At 38.8% G+C, this 23217-nt stretch overlaps 1 protein-coding gene across 1 annotated transcript; it reads left to right on the forward strand.

The window, feature by feature from the left end:
- The first annotated feature begins 27 nt into the window (after window positions 1–27).
- LOC140929919 (cartilage matrix protein-like) lies at window positions 28–11892 on the forward strand. Its single transcript, XM_073379610.1, has 12 exons — window positions 28–109; window positions 442–872; window positions 2158–2311; window positions 2867–3049; window positions 3521–3688; window positions 4300–4498; window positions 4776–5004; window positions 5892–6060; window positions 7088–7234; window positions 7916–8053; window positions 8381–8467; window positions 11672–11892. Exons 1-12 carry the CDS (start codon window positions 28–30, stop codon window positions 11890–11892), a joined length of 2208 nt encoding a protein of 735 aa, XP_073235711.1.
- The last annotated feature ends 11325 nt before the right edge of the window (window positions 11893–23217 follow it).

Genomic DNA, 23217 nt, shown 5'->3' on the forward strand with positions numbered 1-23217 from the left:
TCCGCCTAGTAATTTAGAGTAGCCCTAATGTCTCTTTTAAGCTGCTATCGTGCACCAACCCGGCCCATGAAAATACGATGTATAAACATCCTAGAATCAATTCACAGAGGTAACTTTCATGTAATTGTAAGCTCTGTCTGACTCCAAGAGAGGATCATGGGACAGAGAGAGGGAAACGCCCAGAAAACCTTTTATGAACGGTGTTAAAAGAAAGAACCTTTTTAAAGTGAGAACCAACCTAAGGAAAACTAAAAGTTTAGAACTGACTACTAGAGCGTACGCCTAAAATCTTCCTTGACAATTCGGGCGTGTACTCAGTGGTGCCAATGCTACTGATCTTGCGTCCAGTTATAATACGGTCCTGTGATAATAAGAGTTACTATGAATCGGTTTTTATGCTTTCCAGGAGTTATAATTATCTAAAATAGTTTTAATTTTAAGGTGCCTCAAACTGCGAGGACCCACCACTGGATTTATGCATTGTTCTTGACAAGACGAAAAGCGTGGGGAAGGCCAATTACAAAAAGATGCTGGAATCGGTCCGTACACTCATATCCAAGTACAACGTTGGCCCTACTAAAACACGCATTTCAGTTGTCACATATGATAAGAAAGCCCAGGTTCGGGTCAGCTTTAAAGAATTGGAGAAACAAAACAAGGATGCTTTAAACAGCCTTTTGGACTCGATGAAGGCTCGAGACAAGCTAGGCGGGGTAACGCGCACTGATCTGGCACTTGAGACAGTTGGTAACGAAGTGTTTACTACTGCAAATGGAGACAGACCGAATTCTCCCAACGTAATGATTGTGTTTACCGACGGTGCAACGCATAAAAAGTCCAAGCCTTACAGCGAAGTTCTTCCTCCCCTTGTGGTGAGTATAATTTGCACTATAATTTTACACTTTCATCGAGGCCGCCTTGTTTGTTTTCCAGCGGGAGACTCCCCCTAGAATAGGGAGCTTATGCAACGGCGACGGCAACGAGAACGGCAATAAACCAATAGGTTTAAATTGGCCAAATAGAGTGGTTTTCGTTTGAGTGTCGTAAAACCAAAACCAAAGTAATTACTCTGGCCACATAGGTCACATAGGACACAGACAATACATTGAACCAATCAAAACTCGAAGTAATTACATGTGGCTGACGCAAAGCGCGGGAAAATGCATGCGGGCGCGTCACAATTGGCTTTGGTTTTACTTCTGATTGGATGAAAAGGTGGCGCGAATCTTTTAAGCCAATCGCATCGTGTAGAAAGTGCAAAACCAATTACTTTTCGACACTCAAATGAAAACTGCTCTAACAACTTTGTACGTACATTACGCTTTTTGTACTAATTTCACATGGCCTTATTTCAATGGCCTATACGGGGAGGCTCAACCCGAAAGGGGTACTTCCTTCTTCAGGCTCATATATCTGAAAGGGTAAGGATATCACTAGTTGAAGAACAAATCTGTCATTCCGTCTACAAAAAGACCTAAAAGGGCTAATAGAAGAATTTATGGTTGTAAAAAAAGTCGAGAAAATTTTCTGGTTTTGTGATTTTTTCATAGTTTAAAGACAAAGCATTTACAGCTGTTAAAAGGGATCGATACAACGTTCTAAACTAGGTATGTGCCGATGGAAGGTATACGAAAGGGGTGCCTCAAAAATGGTATATAAAAGGGTAAGGACTTGAACCTCGGGACGGTGTCTCCCATGTAAAACCTTGTTGATTAACCACCCCCCCCCCCGTATGCTTCAGCCTGTTTTAGTGCCTTTTGTTCGAGTTTCTTTAAAAGCGATAATTAGTGAGCTTACGCAACAGGAAGGGAGAGGAAAAAAGACGACAAACCCTGTGTTACATGCGTGACGATAATTTTGTTTGAAAACACTTTCCTCCAAACTTCACCCTCCTTTAAACAGATCTTTTTGTAAAAGACCAGAAAACATCAATGTAAGTTACGATCACGACAAAACACGAAAGTAATAGCCAAATCACGTTTGTCACGCACAAGCGTTTTGCCGTCCTCTCCTTCCAACCGTCCTGTTGCGTAAACTCACTATTGGAGGGTACAAGACGACTTTCGGACGGAGGAACTGTTATGTGTGAGACTGAGGCCCCCGACTGAGGACCTTAGAGGCCCTATCAATAACCTCTATTTTCCCGTTGATATTCAGGCTGAAGGTGTCCAACGAATTGCTGTTGGAATCGGGAAAAAGATTAATTCAGACGAGCTTGAGACTATTGCAGGGAGCCCTGATCGCGTGGTAAATGCAGAAAGTTTTGATAAGCTGGACAAAGAGCTGGACGAAATACGTGAAGTTTCTTGCCGTAAGTTTTTAACTTGTCAAAGGGATAGTCGTTTATCACCTGTGAGGGAAGGGGGGCGGCCGGCCATTTTACTGAGGATTCATTTTAAAAATCTTGTTTGGTTTTGGGTGGTAGTTTTCAGACAACTGAGCGTTACCTGAGGGGTACTTTGATAAATTTCATCAAAGTAGCAAAAGCAATAACAAGCGTTAATTGAAATTGAATGTAACAGCAATCCGAGACTGTCTCGACGCCTGTTTGTGTTGCTTGTCTCGCGACTTCGTTGCTCTCTTCGCGTACGTTCCTCGCACTCTCACGATTTACTTTTGGCAGGTGTACCATCCGATAATTAACACCGATTTTATAAATATCACTGTGGAGAAAGTATTTGTAAACTTCAGTACGATATGTGTCGGTTCGGAGGTTCTCTTTCACAATATGTAAAATTTATGAGACCATTTCTAAAAGCATGGATGTAAGACTCTCCGCCAAAAGTACTCGCAAACTCGGATGACACGTTGGAAGTTATACGGACTAGAAGTCTTGAAGTTATTCTTAAATTTGTGTTTGTAACAGGTGTCGATGGGGGATATTCCAAGTGGAGTAGTTGGTCGAGTTGTTCAGTTTCTTGTGGGGGTGGAGTTAGTTGGAGACAGAGAAAGTGTGTCAACCCACGACCACGTGGGGATGGAAAAACGTGCAAGGAACAAAACCTTGGACCTAACAAGAAGTCAAAATTGTGCAACACTCATAAATGCGGTATCGTAGAACTCTATGTTGTATAAAAATATCTCTTAAGCTTAAAGTATGAGTCCGAATAATTTTTAACTTAAAATCCAGATAAAATTGAAACTATAAATAAAAAGCCTTCGACCTCAACAGAAGTCTTGTTCACGTCTGCGCCGGCAGGTGTCGTGTCTAGCCCATTACGTGCTAAGATTACGTCATTGTTCAGAGGCCTTGCCAGCCCGGCCCCATCCCGATTCTGCGTTTTAAGAAGACGAAACTACGCCGGGGCAGAAGTAAAGAAGACTAGCCTCAGCTGAGCTTTTATTAGTTTTTAATTTTATCTAAATTTTAAGTTTAAATTTTTTCTCAAGCTCATAGTTTAAATTTACTGGATAGATGAATCCACACAAGTCTCTTAAGATTTCCTTTTTCCGATTCTGTATACAGCGAACATGTAGGTTGGTTTTGTAAATGGAAAATTAGAATTTCCCTCTTACTTAGGTGAAGATGGCAACTGGTCTCCATGGAGTAATCCTGGACGCTGTGATAAGACTTGTGGAGGCGGTGTGCGAGTAAGAAAAAGGACCTGTACAAATCCACCACCTTCTGGTGAAGGCAAGAAATGTAAAGGACCAACAACAAAAACGGAGAGCTGTAACACACAGAAATGTAAGAAAAACACGGCTTTATTATTTCGTGTTTACTTCGTAAAGTTTTCACCATTTTAGAATTGGCTAATAGCGCCCTCGTTTTAAGATTGCGAGCTGTAACTTTACGTTGATCTTTACATTAGTGAAGCGCACACGTATTTACAAACTTGATGGACTCGCCGCTAGTAATGTCGATAAAGGTGGATTTCCACTGTCGCACAATTTTCTCGCGTGCAAATAAAATAGAGGCAATGTATGGTGCGACACCAGAAACTCTCCCGACACTTAATACATTTAGCTCTATTTTATTTACGCGCGTTAAATTTTCTTACATACACACTTAAGATTACGCGACAGTGGAATTCCACCTTAAGGTAGGGATTTTCTGTTTGCACAACTGATTTGTTTTATTTTATTGCTGCAATTGCAACTTTAGTTTTTGTCCATATCTTGCGACAGTGCTACTTCAAGTTGGTTGATATTTTTAAGGATTTATGTGATCAAGTGATTTTGACGTTATAGTCAATAGGATTATAAACAATTAGGGTCAGCCTAGGAGACAACTTCGCACTCCACGGACGGTCGCTCGCTCGCTCGCTTGGTGTTAACTCAACCATTGTTTCTTTTTAGGTCCTCCTCCTCCACCCCCTCCCTGCAAGGAATATTTGGATGTCGGAGTGATTATAGACTCGTCAAACAGTATCAAACCAAATGATTATGCAGAGGCTCGCAGTTTCCTACAAAGCCTTGCTCGTAGACTGCAAATATCAGAGGCTGGTTCACATATGGCGCTGATTCTGTACAGCTGGGAGGCGCATACCTATCACAGGCTAGTAGTCTTTTCCATGCTATACCCTTTTGATGTAACTATGTACTGCTACCTAATTCTGTTAAGGAAAATAGGCTGTTCAAGGAAGCGCAACGAACTTACCTGGAACCGTTCAAACATTAATCATCTAATCAAAAGTCATGCTCTCAACAAAAGAGTCAGACTTTAGTAGTTCGTTGGCCACAATATAATTTTATGCGCTCTACTGGTAATGGATACCTACACCAATAATATGGATTGAAACATCCCGAAATTTACTTTCTTTTATAATTTCTAGGTTTGCTGACCCTCAAAATATCAACGAACTGGTGCAAAAGATTGGCAAACTACCACATATTCAAGGTGGAACACGAACTGACAGGGCCCTGGAACTAGCAGCAGAAGATTTCTTTGGTTGGCAGGAGACTGGGGACAGACCGGATGTCCCGAACGTGTTGCTTGTGCTGACTGATGGGGACACAAATAAGGGCAGCAAACCATTTTCTCAAGTTCTACCTCCATTAGAGGTTTTCATTCGTATTCTCTATTCCTCTTGTTCTTAGGATCGTAACTAAGTCTTTGTTCCGCAAAAAGCTACTTTTAAGACATTTATTGCATTGCGTTGCAAGCATTCCTATCAGTGGAAATGAAGGGTTTGCCGGATTCCTTCTTTTGGTGCTTGAAACTTGACGCAGGAGTAAAAAGAAAACACGTTCATGTCGCCTTTTGTCGCCAAAAAAGGACAAATGCTTCTCGGCCTCATTAGCGGACTATTACTTTATAGGCTGTCTTGTGAGAAAGCAAAAACAAGCATTAGAGCGATTTTCATATGACCTTGAAAAACGGTTTCGGTAAGCTTTCGTCATTTGTTTTATCAGCCAATGGATAAAAAGATCAAAACATGGATTCTTCGTTTTCCCACCAAAGAAAATGCTAATATAGAGAAGGCATTGTTCGATCGGCCAATCGTGTTGCAGTATGACGTCAAAGCTAAGTATCAGTTGATTTCTAGAAAGTTCTCGGGGTTGACCTTCGTCACCCCGAGCGTTCGCTTGTTCGCGCGTTTTCATTTCAAGGTCATACGAAAATCGCTCTATCTTTGTTAATCGTTCTAGCTCCAATAGGGACTCATTGGGAAGACAAATAAACAGCTAAGATAAATCCTGATATATATGGATATACATATATATAAATTGTCATTATCTCTTCATACTACAAAAAAATACTTGTAAGTACCGTCTTAAAAACTCCCTAAAATATTCATCTCTGCATGATCCATTCGCTCACACTCACCCTCCCACTCATTCATATCCTTGCAATTAACCATCTTGTCAGCCATTCGAACTTGCAGTTAAAACTTTTATCTCAATCATTTGTACAAAACTAACTGAAACTTCTTTTCATTGGAATGAAGGCTGCAGGAGTAAGGCGAATAGCCATTGGCATTGGAAATGAGATCGATAAAGGTGAACTTGTACAAATTGCTGGTAACCAACAGGATGCCATTCAAGTAAAGTCGTACGGTGAATTAATCAGGAAACTGGAATATATCATGAAACTGGCATGTGAGAATCAATTTTTAGGTAAATAAAATATTACTCTGAGAGAGCGCTTACACAGTTTATGTAATACGGCTAAATGTAAGGAGTTAGTTATTAGAAAGAAATGTAACAGTTGTAACAAGATGCCCAAAAATGTTCAATATTAAGCAATATGATGGTGGAACTCTACTAGGTGTAACGTTCTAATCCAACTGTAAATTTTCCGAACATTTTAAGGCCAAATTATGCGAGGCTATGACAAATGCTTGTTTGTAAGAAGGGGATTAAGAAAAGAGAGCTATTGGCAGAAAGATGTTGACCTTCTATTTAAATCAATTGTACACCATCGCTAAGAGCCCTACACTGGTTACCCGTAGCAAATCGCATAGTTTTTAAAATTTGATTGTTGACTTTTAAGGCCATTCATCAACTCGCTCCGACTTATGTTTCCGAAATTGTATCTATGAAAGACACTAAGGGTAGATACTATCTAAGAACAAATGAGGCCAAACTTAAGAGCATTCCATCATGCAAGTCTCTTTCCACGCTGGGTGATCGATCCTTTTATATGGCTGCCCATATAAAAAGATCTTCAAATCATGAAACGATCTTCCCCTTTTTATTATAAATATACCTTCAGTTAATGCTTTTAAAAAGGCTCTTGAATAAACTATCATTTACTCAACATCATTGAGAGAGCGAGAGCAAGGGTGACTCAGTAGTAAAAGCACCCAGTGTGCACTCGCCTCCCACCAATGTGGCCTGGGTGCAAATCTAGGATTGGCTTCAGTTTGCTGTTGGCTAGTCTCCTTTGTTCCAAGAGGTTTTTCTTCGCTTTTTTATTTCCTCTCCTCAAAAGCCAACATTCCAAATCCCAATACGACCAGGAATGGTAGACAATGAACTACTATGATGATGCGTTACCTCTCTTTAAATCGCTAATTAATTATCTAATTTTTTGAATTATGCAAAATCCCAGAGAAAAAAGAAATTTTTATCAGTTAACTGTTGTTATTCCATGGTTAATTTTACTTTAATTTACCTTTGACAAAACCTGTTTTTTCCTTAGGATCCTGTGGTGGCTGGGATTCCTGGGGAACTTGCAGTAAGACCTGTGGATCTGGATTCAAGGTTCGCAAAAGGCAGTGTCCAAGGAACAGTCTACATTTAAAAGAGCAAAAATCCAGCTGCAATACTAATCTGTGCCCAGGAGAAGGTAAAAGATAAAGACTTTTTAGGAGCTATTAATTTATTTACCAGCTGTGCTTCAAACTTGCATATGCGAAACTAGAGTGCTCTGAGGCTTCTTTTTCTACTGAGGTAGGGAATAAAAGGTCGTAGGATTTCGAAGTTATTTAATTCAATTTTTTTTCAAAATGTGGTTTTAAGTATGTGCCGATATCTCAGTCGTCTTTATACCCACCAAAAAGTAAATAACTTTTTCTTGAAATTCCACCATTCATCCTTAAGGCTGCCAAGAATCATAGAAGTCATTTAAATATTTCCAGTTGAAAATCGCGAATCAAAAATATAAAAATACTCTTATAAATAGGTTCGGCCCACCTGGCCTTAAGATTTTTGCTTGTTATAGGTTACTAAAGATTACTATCGATTACTACCATTTGTTATCGATTTTCTCAATCATTCACAATCGACAATTTTTTCTATGACTTCGATTGTCATCGATTTTCCTTAGCAATCGATAACAATCGGCGGATGATATCGACTAATTTCCGATATCGATTTCTACGCGTAGAAGAGCATGTGATGTGACCAAATAAAAGAAGCGCCTTCTCAAGTTTATTTTCACAGCGTTTTCAAATTTTTCTACGGATACTGACCATAAAGGCATGATTAATAAGGTTTTAAATAACAGATTTTTTTAATCAATATACAGTACCCTGCGAAGACAGTAGGGAAGACTGTCCGTCCCTTGCGGCGGCCGGAAAGTGCTGGAAACAAGCCATAGGGCAACAGTTCCGTCAAACATTCACCTTGTGGAATCAATGCAAGAAAAGTTGTCGTAGATGTAACGGTAAGGAAGAAATGTTCAGAGCGTTAATTTTTTTGCAAGAACATCCACAGCAGACTTTGTGTTTGTTCCATTAGTTCTTTGTGTAAGTTTCTAGAATTGCTCTTGGCTCTCAGGTTAATTCATCTCCAAAAAATTATTAGTCTTAACGAAAGCATATTATTAGCAATTTGAGTTCCCTTTTCTATTGTGCAAAAATAAGTAAACAAATAAAATAAATAAATAAAAAATTGGAATGATTAGAGCCCAGTAATGAGGAATTTAGCCGACTTTTCTTTCTTTTTTTTTCTGCAATGAGATTTCTTTTCTAACTTTCTTCTTTTTTGTTAGTGGATACTCAGTGCCAGGATAATGATCCATATTTGTGTCCGTGGCTGGCTGCTAAAAACAAGCTGTCGTGTCTAATAAAACTAAAATGTAAGTACTGAACTGAGTAGCAACTTTCCCGAGGGATGGGGGTAAGGGTGGAGAGGATAATTATTATTGTGCCAATTACAACAAGACCCACACCACGTTCGCCAACATTTGTTATCCTTCATTCTAGCCTAGACATCCAAATATCCCCTCCCTTCCAAATTACAATTCCCCTAAGGGTCTCAAAATAAACTGAAATGAGAAGCAGATTATATAGCCTGTATTGCTTGGAGAGGAGAACTTCAAAGCGTTTTATAGTAATTATACATGTAAACTATACGACATTGTAATCAAACATTTGAAATTAAAGTGGCAGAAGACAAAACAGTTAGCGATAAACAAACTGCTAGTGAAAGATCCAGGACCTCAGGATTATAATTTAAGCGCTTTTTACCCAGCCGCGTTACTTCTAAATTCGTTAGGAAATTTATCAGATTCTTTGTAAACGACATTGGCAAAGAGCTCAGTGCTCTTCCGTCCGTGTTTGAAAACTATCGTCGCTCCATTTATGCGGCGACTCGACTGAGGGCCCCGGGGTCTCCGAGGATTGGGTATCATATACCAAATTTTGTGCACCTAAACCTTCTAGATGTAAGGGACGGACCATTAGAAAAGTTATAAAACTGGATTAGAAGACGAGGAGCATTTTTTGATGAATTGCATAGCCTATAGGGATGAATTGCATAGCCTATAGGGATCCTAGGAGAGAGTTGTTCAATACGCTAAAAAAGGAAACTAATCTTATTCTTGACTCTATGACTCCAAGCTCTGCCTTCACAACGTTGATAAGTATGAAGCAAGGAGAGAAAACGCAAAAAATTGTGGCTAAATACGTATATGATCGCTTCCGCGAAAGAGAGAGATGCGTTAAATATAACCTTGTTTAATAGTTGTATAAATTTTACGAATGTACACCTCTGTAATTATTGCACTAAAATCTTTGTTATCGTTGTAAACACATGTGTCTGTAGGCGCTCTGTTGATAATAAAGCACTTATCCTATCCTATCCTATCCTAAGGGGTGGGGGGGGGGAATTTTCGAGCCGCAGGAATTTTTTTTTGTCATCAAATTCCTTGTATGATTTTTTTAAGCCACAGCATGAATATGTTTTTAGGATTAATTGGCGTGAATGAATTTTTTTTTTCATTTAATTTTCCCTTGCGCGAATATTTTTTTGTACTTCGCCCGACCCCCCCCCCCCCCATAAGTTTTCTAATGGTCCGTCCCTAAAATGCCAAAAAAAATACTATAGCAGGAAATATCCAAATCTTATATATCAGATCCCTCCACCACCACGCGCTAACTGGTTGATGATTCGTACTAATTATACTAACAAGAGACAATAAGGGGACAGAGAGGAAAACGCCCAGTCTAGCCCTTAGGATATGCAAATTTCACTAAAGTTATTTTAAGGCCAATTAAACGCTTAACATTAATCAGAAGTTGGTTTCCGCAGTGGTCTGCATACTTTTATTCATGGCCGTCAAGAGAAAATAACGAGTCATTATGCTCTCTCGGTGTGTCGTCATTACAATATTCTGCATAACTTGGTAACGTTTCTAACAGTCAATTAAAATGTGCGGACGTCCCAGGAATTAGACTTCCGTTTAAGTAAAACCTCTAAAAATAACTTACGTAAAATTCACATATCCCGGCCGACGCCCTAAGATTCCCTCTCTGTTGCATTGTTCTCTCTTGCTAACATGGACACTTTTTTTTATTTCTTCCACAGCTGTATGCAAGCAAAGCTGCAAAACGTGTGGACTTAGCGGAGGTCATATCAATAAATTTTTATATCTCATTTGTAAATCATATCAAAGCGACGCCAAGTGCACAGTCATTTTTTTTATTTCTGCACGAGAACGGAAACATATTTGCATATGAAAGAAATAGCACTAGGACTCGCTTTTAGATTGTGCTAGTAAAAGTAGCATATTATGCCAGTACCACTGCTCTTTTTTTGGCCAAATTATGCTAAAATTATGCTCATTTTTCCAAATTATGCATATGCTACTTTTTTTTAAAATTGTGCCCGTCAAAAACCATGGCAAATAAGTCTAAAAATACATTTTCTTTAATCAGACGCCGTTTATTCTTGTTAGCTATAATATATGACGGTCTCTGGCAATTGTTACTGGTTTTGGCCCGTCATTTGTCTGAGAGAGCTGTACGTTTTTGCTCGAATCGGCTGGCATAGCTGACGCCATTTTGTAGTCTTGCCTATGGGGGGTATTGGGACCGACATGGTTTGCTATGAGACTTCCGGTTCCCGTACACCCTAGTCCCAGGCCCCCATTTCCGGGCTCAGTAAACTACAAATACCGCTAAAACCTCGAACAACGTCAGCGTATAATTGGGATTTGGGAATCAAAGTGCCTGTCAAAAACCCAAAAATGTTCCGATAGTTATCAAAATATGCGAATTATGCTAGCAGTGCTACGTTTTAAAAAATGGGAAAAATTATGCCAGTTTTTTCAAATTGTGCTAAAAATTATGCTAGCACAATCTATAAAAGCCTACTCGCTTTAAAAGAGAGGCTCAATGCCTATATGAAGCTTACGCAAGTTGTGGCAAGGTTTTAAAGCTTGATTCATCCCTTAGATATTTCACTAAGAAGCTCTTAATTAAAATGCAGCCTAATCTACAACGCCTGTTCTAGATTAGGCTGCATTGCAATCTACAAAAAGAAAAATCTTAATATCCTTTTAATTACAGCTGCGTCCACCTTTCAGATATGAGGTCTGCGCTTACCGTTTTTTGTTGTATTTGATGAAGCTTTAGTCTACCCGCCCGTTGTTTCATGATCAATTATCGACTTTAAATCAGAATTTGAAGTGCCAGAGGGTACAGAGGTGGCAATGGACGGGCTAATGTTAGTTGCGTCTAACAGCTTTTGGTTTTGTCTCATCCTTATTTGAGCTCTCATGCTAACTACAAACCGTCTGCGTGTAACTGCGGTCCCTTACCATTTTGTTTTCGTTTTTCCAAAAAAATTTACTACCGGAATATAAGCTCGCTCAATTCTTTTCTCGTCCAAAACGTTTGAATTTTGACCACGTTTTGACTAATTAATTAGGAGCCTAAAATGTTGTATTCTTATACCACCAAATTGTCCAGGGGCGAATTTGTTAGACTGGCGCTTAGGCCTCCTTGCTGTTGTATTAACTATTGAATCATTTTTTTTCATGTCACTCCTATTTATTTAGGTGGTAGTAGCGTAGGCTGGGGTAGCTGGGGTAACAACAATCAAGGTGGAGGAAACGGTGGATGGGGAAGACCCAGTACCTGGGGAAGCAGCCATCACGGTGGAGGGGGAAGACCCGGTAGCTCGGGAAGCAACCATCACGGTGGAGGACACGGTGGGTGGAGAAGGCCTGGTGGCTGGGGAGTAGGTGGTGGGCGGAGACCCGGCTTTTTTGGACGTTGAAAATATGAAAGGAAAAGTAAGTATATTTCAGAAATAAAAAAAAATGGATAAATGTATTTTTTTGATATTTTGGTTGCTACATAGTCCATCCAAGAGGGCGAAAAAATAAAAAATAAGAAGAGTGAATGCAAGTACAAAATAAATTTTACATATACGAGTTTTTTGATAATTTATTTCAAAACTATTATTACATGTAACCGTTATCCGTAATTGTTTTAGTTTTCGCCCCCATAAGGGTTATGGTTGCCGAAATGTACAAAAATTCCAAAGTACTTACACCCATTCAATGCTTCATACATATTAGAAAAAGCCGCTATCAGTTCCATCTTGTGCCATATATCTTTGATGTTTTAGGTATTTGATAAATTATGCCATTTGTTGTTGGACAATTTCCTCAATATCTTTTGATAAATTAAGTTATTCGTTTGATAATTTATTGCAATATCCATTCGATAACTTATTAACTTCATTCGATAATTTAGTTCAAATCCATTCGATCATTTACTAATTCCATAATTCGCCACAATATTTACTCAACAATATGCCACAATATTCATTCGATAATTTTACTAATATTCATTCGATAACGTGTCACAATGTTCATTCGATAAATATCTGTAGACAGTCAATCCTGCACGTGACCGACTCCCCCATATTTGGACAAAAAGGGCTGGTGGTAAGTCCTAACCATGTACTTTGTTGTTTCCAAAGCAATAAAAGGGGGCGTTAGGCCTACACCACTTTTACCTCATATCAAAATGCTGCTTGTTCTGAAAGGTTCTACATTTTGACTGAGCAAATGTGATTTTAGCCGCTTGTTTCACACTGAGAAGTCATGGCACACATATCGATTTAGTATGGTTTTTGTTTCTGGTCGGCAGGATTTGCCTTGTGATGCAAGAGGATTTTCTTTGACCTCTTTTGAAGCGTAAAGCTTTTTATTACGGCAGAATGAGGGTTTTAATTTTCTCCAAAGTGACTTCTGGATCTGAATAACTAAGCGATTTTCTTTAGTCCTTCAATGTAATGTTTTTTCTCCGATCTTGTATCACGCTGGACTTAGCTCATTAGTTTTCTTTGCAGGATGTTAAATCAGTTATCACGGATGGTGATTTACAGTTCCAAAATTATAAGAATGAAGTGTAGCTTAAACTGAAGCTACAACAAGTATGGAGAATTAAATTGTCACTGTTTAAACTCCAGCTTGTTTTTCTAAAGATAATGTTAGCCTTTTGACTGGAGCGTGTAGTTGTTACTCCCTTGGTAATAGCTCTTGAAAACAACAAAGCAAATGGTTTGGGCTTAGCCACCAGGCCTTTTTGTCCAAATATGGGGGAGTCGGTCACGTGCAGGATTAAATGTTTATAGACATTTATCGAATGAACATTGTGACGCATTATCGAATGAATTTAGTAAAATTATCGAAGGAACATTGTGGTATATTGTTGAATACATATTGTAGCGAATTATGGAATTAGTAAATGATCGAATGGATTTGAACTAAATTGTCGAATGAATATTAGTAAGTCTGATCGAATGGATGCAGTAGATTATCGAACAAATAACTTAATTGGCGAAATTGTCCAACAAGAAATGGCATAATTTATCAAATACTTAAAATATCAAAGATATGTGGCACAAGATGGAACTAATACCGGTTTTTTTCTAATATGTATGAAACATTGAATGGATATAAATACTTTCGAATTTTGCTACATTTCGGCAACCATTATAGAGTTGGTTTTTCACCAAAATCTCGTTATATACCAGTCATTTTACCATTCTTTTGGAGTTGATATCTGTCTTGTTCTCTCCGTTCTCGTGTTTTAAGGGTCATTTTTTAAACTGGTATTTAAGGTCTCGTCAATACTCATTTGTCGAAAAACTCTGTGCTATGATTGTTTCTGTGCATGCATGTTTAATTCCCGGATAATTGTCCGTCTTTCAAATAAATGTGGTATTTATTTGTAGCATTTTTACCTCATAAAGTAAACTGTATGATTCCTTCTTATCTTGTTCTGGTTTTACTTTGAAGGATTGGCACTGAACTAAAGAAGAAGGTATTCCGATCCGATGGATTTGTGCTAGTTTAGGCATTTTTTAAGTCTCCAACGCTAATTTTCGTCTCGTACTTCTTCTTTTCTTCTTTACCTTTCTTGTATACGGTTTCTCCGAAAAGTTTTTCAACACCTTCACCTTTGGAAAAAAATGATCAAAATAAACTTGCAAAGTGAGCTTGTGTTAGTGCGATCCTATATGTCTTTATGTATATATATTATTTTCATCTAAGGCCTAGGCCAAACGTCGAACTTTTCATGAGAAGGACTAAACTCTAATTTGGATCAACCTAAATTAAGTTAAGATCGTATGTTGGATCAGACGTCTAACTTACGACGCGCCGAACCAATCAACTGAATCAGACCAAAAAGCAATTTTAGCCGAACGAGGCTAAATATACATTCTCATTCAAATTTTAAATTTATTAGTTTAGTTCGTTGCATGTGAAGATCGTCATTTGTCCTGGAGACGATCTTGAGACGTTAACGTTCTATCCGACTGAAGCAGACTGATAGAACGTGTTAGACGATCCAAACCTTAACTGAGCCAAACGTCGAACTTCACTAACTTTGGTCCGTGTCATTAAAAGTTCAACGTCTGGCCTAGGCGTAAGATACTCAACAATGTTATCACTAAATGATAACATGGCAAGTTGCAAGTTTTCTGAACCTGGTTGAAAAGCTTACAAGGTAATAATAACTGAGCAAAAATTTGCGCAACTTTTGCTTTGCAATGTATGAACCAGGTTCAAACTTGCAAAGTTATATAATTTGCAACGCTGTGTTGCGCTACGCGTCGTCATTGTAGACAGTCACATGTAACTATCGCCTTCACTTTTTTAAAACAAACCTAAAGCAAGGGGCGCACATACACCAACCCACGGCCTGGCCAGTACCTCACGCATGCGCAGCCGGGTAGTGGCAGCCATGGACAGAGACAGCTTGTCCGTCCATAGGCCCGACGGCTATGCCATGCTAATGAGCCCCAATAAGGGCGATACAGCTTTCCATGGCTGCCACTTCCCGGGTGATATTGTTGTGCGGGTGCGTGAGGTAGTGGCCATGCCGTGGGTTGGTGTATGTGTGCCCCTTGCTTTAAGTTTCACTTTCTTTGGATGATGATATCTTGGCCGTCTTATATTAACAAAAAAAGACATTGTTTAAGGGCCAAAACGCAGTTTATATAGAGTACCGGTCCTTCTCGCCGCGCAACTCCTTTATGCAGCTATTTCAGCTGGGCAGAGAAATTGTGCGCCTATCGAGGGAGGGAGTTGGGAGGCTAGCGTCTCCCCCTTAGGCTGATCAGCTCTTTGACTGCCGCATCCATATTTAAACTTTTTAGTTTTGTGAGTTTTTTGATGGCACTTGACGGGCTGCACACTTTCCCCAAGCCGACCGCTCATCCGAAATGTGTCACTTTGAGTAAAACAGTATAGTGGATGTGAATTATAAGGAGTATCACTTTTCCAAAAGTTAGAGAACATACTGGTCCTCTCTATCGATTTTACGTCTAGATGATATAAACAATGAAGCCATTGCTTTGTTAATGATTCAATACTTCAATAACAACCTACTATCATCTTTCAATGATTTCTTTTGTCTGAACAGAGACATTCATTAATACAACACAAGATCATTCTCTAAGGGCCTGTTTACATGAAGGTGGGGGACCCCAGACAGGTGAGGTAACCCCCTTAAGTGGGGTTAAAAAAATAACCCTCCTTTACATGCAATCTTACAACCCCGCCATCCCGGGGTGCACTTTCTCAAGATTACTGAATGGTCGCTAAGCACGTAAACAAGAAAAATGCTCGAAAACCACGTTTTTTGGTGATTGATGCTCTTCTACACTCGCTTGCAGCTCTTGCTGCAACCTCCAGTGCTGTGGCTTTCTATTGTTACCTTTAATAATGATGGAAAGCTACCGCCATAGTGAATTTTGCGGGAATTCAGTATCGCGAATCCGACCCCGGCTAGGCGGGTTACCCCACCTTGAAACGTTTACATGGCAAAATTTGACCCCGGCTGAGAGGGTTGCCCGGTCTGGCAGACCGGGCTACCCGCCTTGGCAGGTCATCCCATCTATCATTTAAACGTGATCAAATTAAAATGAGAGTTTATATGGACAGGCGGGTTACCCCACCTTAGCGGGTTACCTCACCTACCTGAAGTCTCCCACCTCCATGTAAACAGGGCCTAACGTTCACAAATTCCAAGCACGAATCAACTCCCAAAAACACTCAGTAAAATACCATAGAGTTTCAATACGCATTAACTTGACAAAATCTATCAAAGAAATTAAGACATCCAATTTATTCAGGAAAAAATTAAACCTCATTTTCGCCTCAAACAAGAAAGTTATTTGCTTAAATGATAAGTTTCAGTTAGTTCTCTAATTACTATAATCCTCGTAACCATATCCATTTTATGATCTTAAAAATAAACTTGTCCAGGGGCTCTCCATGTAAAGCCCAAAAAGGTTTGCTGAGAGATCCTGCCCAGGTATAATTATCGTATAATTGTTCTGCAATAAGTCTGTGAAAGGGCAAATAAATGACATCATGACAATCTGATATTTACCCAAAATGTGACAAAACGTAACCTCTCCTCCCTACTTCGAAAAATCCTAGGTTCGCCGCCAATGATTATTCTTATCAAAACCAAAATACTTAACAATTAATGATTGAGGCTGAGTATCTTATGAAGAATTATTGAGATCGATACGAAAGCCGCATTCAATAATTGTTTTATTATTCATTTGAATTAATTCCTAGTTTAAAAACAAAGCTAAAACATGGTTACCTCTATCGATGTAAAGTTCACCTTCGATAGTGCACGTTTAGGGTTTTTCAGCTCCGCAAATGTTCTCCAAATAGCAGATGTCGCCCTTCCAGTTGTTTCTTGCTGTTCTTGCTGTTCATGCCACGTTTTTAGCTATAATTTTGCCTAGTTCTAACTGTTGAAAAGAGTGAAATGTCCGCCATGTTTTTGTTTTTACAACCAAAACAACTCAACCTCGTCCCCAGGTCTTCTCGGTTAACGTGCCTTAACCTGCAAAAATGCTCATGTCATTTACTCGTTAAACATAAAATTCTTCCAAATTTGGTCATCAGTAACTGGTTATGGTGAATTATGCGTGTGTTTTTAGCCAATCAGAATGGGGAAAATATTTTGAATGAATAACAAATGTATTAAATCCTCGAGAGAAGCAGCTGAAATGGAAATATATTTTCAAATCATAGATGGTTCTTTGCATCTATTAGACCCAGCACTCTTGTACTTTTCAAAGCACAATTCATTTGTGATGCATTCAAGTTAGTTTTTTTTGAAGTACTGTTTTCAGAAGAAGTAAAAAAGGATTTTCTCGTGGATTCTCATGGAATGAATTTTAATGTTACTGGGAAAAAAGAGAATTATTATCAAAAGAGGGTAAATTAATCCTCTCGTTTTTATACATAGATTAATCATATCCATAGGGCAAATCATCAAGTGGTGTCCTTTGGATTTCCGTTTTGGGGGCTAAGCAGAATATTTCCCAGTAACCTGTCGAGTATCGGGTGTTTCTGGGAAAAAGGGCGCAGAGAGAAGCGAAAAGGGGAGAGAGAAAAAGTGGAGAAACGCAATTTTTTTTTTCATCCCTCCCTCCTCCGCACTCTAAGATCTCCTCTAGCCCTTAGTCTCTAACTATACATCTTTCAATTGTTTTTTGTAAGTTTAATAATAATAATAATAACAATATTTTATTTTGATGATAAGTAATAATTTTATTATTTTTATAAAAATATGTACATAATTTACAGAAATATTTGGGGTAAGAATTAAGCACTATATAACATTAAGAATAGTATAAACAAGAATCGCCGAAAGGCGATTTTTAACTGGGCTGCAAAGGGGCTATTTTTTCTGAGGGGAGGGGGCGGCTATACACACTCAGGCTACCATAAAACCTTGTCGGCAACCATTGCATGCAACAGAATCTCATGTGAGACTGAAACATAAACTCATTCAGAACATTGTACCCTTTTGAAAGACTTTCGTAACCAAAAAAAAAGAGTACCATTTTCAAGTGGGGGCTGTATAATAACTTTTAAATTCCACCATTATGAATAAAAATAAACAAGTTAGCCATTAATTCTAAAGGAAACAATTTGCATTATTTCCACGCACCCCTCCCCCAATCCCTCTGTGCCCCAAAATATAGCGTGACGGTATAACGTGACTAATTTGACGTAACCGGAAATTCCAAAAATTGTTGTCCTTCTACGAGCATAAAATGCGACAGACTGAGCTGATTTACACTAGACAGAAATATTGTATTGTATGAAAACCAGAAGTATACTAAAACAGACAGTTAACTGCCCATTGATCCCGCCTGATCCAGAGGCCTCACTGACTGCACGGAGACTTTACTGCGCTTTTCACCCTTCACAATTGTGTTTATCGCTGCCGTCAATCATAATTACGATCACAAGCAACGAACCTTGAAACAGAGAAACACACAAAACGGATCGAAATCCACAAATCACAAACCATGACCTTTTGAACCCGTGAAGTAAAGTTTTGTTTCCTAAGGGTCCGTTAAGATGACTGACGGCAGCGAAAACCGCAATCGTCGGTTGGGTTCTGAACTTCAGAATTCGCATGTTTGTGAAAAGTGCGATCCTAATTTGCGGTCCACAGTCTACATGAAAACGCACTATTTTTTCCACAAGATGAAAAGTATTCAGTTTTAAGATTTTCCTCACGGTATTTTTCTCTAACTTAAAGGAATAAAATCCTTTGCATTTTGAGACCTAAAAAAGTTTAAAGATTTCTCGCTCGCATGTTGCGTTCACCAGCACGCACTTCAAACAATGTAAATAGATGAAACGATCGATAACATATCTTTTACCTGATACCGATGTGAGTTAAAAATTCGCTCCAGTTCTGTTTGCCTCACCCAAGACTACCTTTTCTTCATGGAAGATAACTATAACTCGTCCGAGGTTTTTGTGCCAGCTAAACAATATGGAAACACTATTCACAGTGACTCCTTGGATATTAAAAAGACTGAACGTGACGCACTATTATGCCTTTGTTTACTTCTGATCACATCTTCAAGCGAAGTCTCTCTTTTCAAGCGATTCATCTCAATGCACAATAATTGACCCTTCTATTAGTTAAAATCCTATGGTTCATTTATATTAATGCTGTTTTTGCCCCTCACATTGACTGTGTTCGTTCGTATTCAAAACACCTTTACGAAAATAAAGGTCGTATAAGTCATGTGTGATATGTTTCGAGATAAATGGATTATACGCTTTTTTAAGTTTCCATTTTGCGGTGACTTCAGTTTACATCTCCATAAAATGGTAAAAGAAATATCAAGAAACATCACGAGAGCTGAAAATTTTCAAAGGTATGTTTCTGAAACTCGCTAATGCTGACATCAATATAGCGTGCTTGCTGAATGGGCGAAAACACAGAATTGTGATCACAAGATCTTGTACAAATTTAATGACAGAAGCTTAGCAAGATACAGATACAAACAAAAGCAAACCCCCTGAAACCTCGACGTGGGCTACACTTGTATGCTCTACTCAGTCACCAAGCCTTGTCAGTAATAGCTCCTATTTTCCTCATGTCGCTCTCTGTGAAGCTCCCGGATGGGATGTCCCGGAGAAGCTTTAAACTTGTGTGCGAGATTCTCAGAGTTTCTATTTTTGTCCGTGTCTTCTTTATCCTCAGTATCCGAAATTTAGATCTCCAAAGTGGCGTGTGTTGCATTAAATAGAAGGAAATATTTAAAGGAAAAGCCAGTCTTCTAACATGGCAAAGTTGTCACGTCCCTCGCTTTATATGGACGTGCGTCACATCAGGATTCATCTGCCATTCATCGGCAACTGAGTTGTTCGCTTCACTGACTATGACGGCTTACAATCAAGTCTTCAGCCATAGTGTCGTCAACTGGTGAAATACTTTGCTCATAAATTGTGCTTCTTAATTGCTCATGTACTACATCGATCGATAGTTCACGAAGCAGCCACGGCGTTCCAAACCTGGCGCTCACAGTCATCTTTTCAGTCTTTTAGTGTGAACCTACCGTGAACGGCGTGTCGGTTTGAATGCAACGCGAGCATTTCTCTGAGTTTCCCAGCGCCAACATCATCTAACTGAATTAAACTCGAACAATAAAAAAATTATAAAGTTACTCCCATGGTCGAATCGCTTCGAACAACGCAAATAGCCTTCTTCAGGTTCGCAACGCCTTGTGGGTTTTTCAGGGGAAGCGCAGACAAGGTACAAAAAGTATCCGTGCATGGGTTCATGCAAGAGAAAATCCTATGAAACCATTTGTGAGAACATCGTTTCTACGTATCAGACCCTCGTGTTTTCCCTCCCCCGGATGACCACTTTTTGACACCGACGAACGAAAACCCATTTTATGACTGGGCTTGCCGGGCAGCCCAGTAATAATAAAAATAGCAATCACTGTGTCAATAACGATTTCACAAATACATTTCTTGCGGCTCAGATGCGGTCACTAACTCTTGCATGGAGTCCAGAGTTTTAAATTAAGTCATTACCAATTTGTCTCTGATATTAAAAAAAAAAAAACAAGTTAAAAAGAATAAAAGTCTCTTATTCCTAAATTCCTAATTCCTTAAATAATAATAATAATAATAATAATAGTAATAATAATAATAATTAAAAATTTATAACGCGCCTTTTCCATGCAAATATCATCAAAAGCGCGTAAGAACCGATGCTGTAAATGTTAAAAGAAAGTAGCGAGGAACATTAGATATAAGCCGAGCAGCTGCATTCTGCAAGCGTTGCAGTTTAAGTAGATGAACAGAGCGTAAACCAAATAGAGGGCTAGCGCTGTTACAGTAATCACAAAAGTGCGTGCAGATTCCTGCGACAGATACTTTCGGATACGTCGAATATTGTATAAATGGAAAAACCCAGATTTGCAAGTTTTGTGGATCTGTTCCTGGAGATTCAGATTAGAATCGAACCATGACCCTAAATTTCTTACCACAGTGACAGGAACAACGTCAATTCTTCCTACGGTAAGGCTTATTTCTCGACTTAAAATTTTTCATTGCAATAAAGACAATTCTTTTCTTTGTCTGGGCTTTTTTAACCAAATACGTGCAAGTGCGACTTTAGACAATACAGAACTTTCCGTAAATGTTAACGACGTTGTTTTAAGGTGGCCCGAACCTATTTATATGCGGGTTCAGTGGTTATGTTTTTGAATCGAGTTTTTCGGCAGGAAAGATTTAACCGATTTCTATATATGATTTTTAGCATCCGTAATAAAGAATAGTCGAACTTTAAGACACTGTTAGTCATTTTCTTGTAGGTATAAAAAAGTTCGAGATATATCGCCACACTACGTTCAAAACCACATTTTTACAAAAAGTGTCAATGACTTCGAAGTCTTCGAAACCCTAAGACAGATTTTTCTCTAACTTCAGCAAATACGCCTCAGAGCTCTCTAGTTTTATATCTGCAAGTTTAAAATCAATCGTGACCGTAGAACTCGCTGCACAAATAACTGGTCAAATTAACCTTAAAATGCAACGCTAACACATTTGTGAAAGTTGACACGTAAATAGAGCCGGAAAAATGCCGACGGACTTGCCCAAAGTTTTAGTTGCAAGAAACTGGGTAATCAGAAACCTACGGCGCATACAGTTTGCAATGCAAGAGGAACAACTTTATGCTGAATGCAAGCAAGATGAACGAACATATACATCTAGTTATCAAAGTTACTATGTGTTTACCCTTCTCTTTTCGAAAAAAAATCTCAACAAAGCAAGATACCGTAAAATTTCGAAAATAAGCCCCTCTATGTATAAGCCCCTCCAAATATAAGCCCCCCAAACTGGTGACGCAAAAAACCCTCCGTTAAATCGCCCCTCCAAATATAAGCCCCCGGGGGCTTGTACGTGGAAAATTGCTCTCAAATACAAAGTAAAACAAAGCAAAAACGGTAAATTTACTTCGAACTATAAGGCTAGTCCAATCGATTCGTAAACGCAAATTTCCCTCTGTAGAGAAGCCCCTCCGAATAAAAGCCCCTCCAAAAATAGGCCCCTCAAAAAGTTAAGGGCCTTTGAAAAATATAGGCCCCGGGGCTTATTTTCGGAATTTTACGGTATAGCATCTACAGAAATCTCCTACCAGTTTTTAGCACCGAAGGTTCCCGTCAAGAGGAGAAAAAAAGCCACCAACTCCAGTACTTCAACCGATCCATTTTCAGCTGCAACGAAAACCCTTATATTAGGTAATTTATTCAAACTTGTAAGATTTGCCAACACATTCGCACGATACCGTATGTATTATTATTATTGGTTTCCTCCAAAACAACGTTCTTTTTTCAACAGAATAGCTCCTGAGCAACGTACTTGTTTTAACATGAAAGTAGGTTTTGGTAATGAATTGTTAGAATCAATTTAAATGTTAATATTTCAAATTCTTTATTCTTCATATTAGATTTGTTAGTAATGAAATAATCATAACGAAGTTTAATTTCATCTTTCCTATGGCGTTTCTCAGTATAAAGGTGAAACTAAAAGGTTGTTACATAAGATACATCAAATTTGATTTTTTTTTAAATTTTTCATTGTTTTTGAAGTCTTACCGGTTTCTTAGAAGAAAAAAAGATCATTTATAGATATCATTTAGATTTGTTAGTAATGAAATAATCATAAAGGAATTCAATTTGGTTTTCAGCCGAAGTCCGCAAACCTTGATTCTGACTTAGGGCCTGTTTACGTGGAGGTGGGGGACCCCAGGTAGGTAAGGTAACCCACTTAGGTGAGGTAACCCGCCTGCCCATATATGTTATCACGTTTACATGTTAGGTGGGGTAACCCGTCCCATGTTACCTCACCTACCTGGGGTCTCGCACCTTCATGTAAACGGGCTCTTAATTATATTGTAAAATTATTAAACGTTACAGATTGATACCTTTTGCAGCAAAATATGACAAAAGTCGTAGGAAGATTACACAAATGTTATAGCAGGCGTGCAATGAAACAACTCCTTATTTCTTGTCTCAGATAGCTGTCATTCGGTTCACAGTGTGGTAAATGAAATAAATTCTGCGCATCGCGTGGCCGTCTGGAAAGAAAACAGTGGACATTGCGAAAAAGGAGACACCAAATTTCAAATAAAAAACGTAACATAACAAAACCCATGTTATGTTATTGACATGTTATATCTATATGACTTCTTTCTCTCTCGATCTCTAGCACAAACCTTGGACACTGAC

Source organism: Porites lutea, chromosome 1, assembly GCF_958299795.1.
Source record: "Porites lutea chromosome 1, jaPorLute2.1, whole genome shotgun sequence".
NCBI lineage: Eukaryota > Metazoa > Cnidaria > Anthozoa > Scleractinia > Poritidae > Porites > Porites lutea.

Excerpts from the sequence above, each read along its gene's own strand:
- LOC140929919 (XM_073379610.1), top strand. The coding sequence starts at position 28 with ATGTCTCTTTTAAGCTGCTATCGTGCACCAACCCGGCCCATGAAAATA. Across the intron at positions 4,499-4,775 it reads GAGGCGCATACCTATCACAG|GTTTGCTGACCCTCAAAATA; the intron begins GCTAGTAGTCTT and ends TATAATTTCTAG. Across the intron at positions 6,061-7,087 it reads ATGTGAGAATCAATTTTTAG|GATCCTGTGGTGGCTGGGAT; the intron begins GTAAATAAAATA and ends TTTTTTCCTTAG.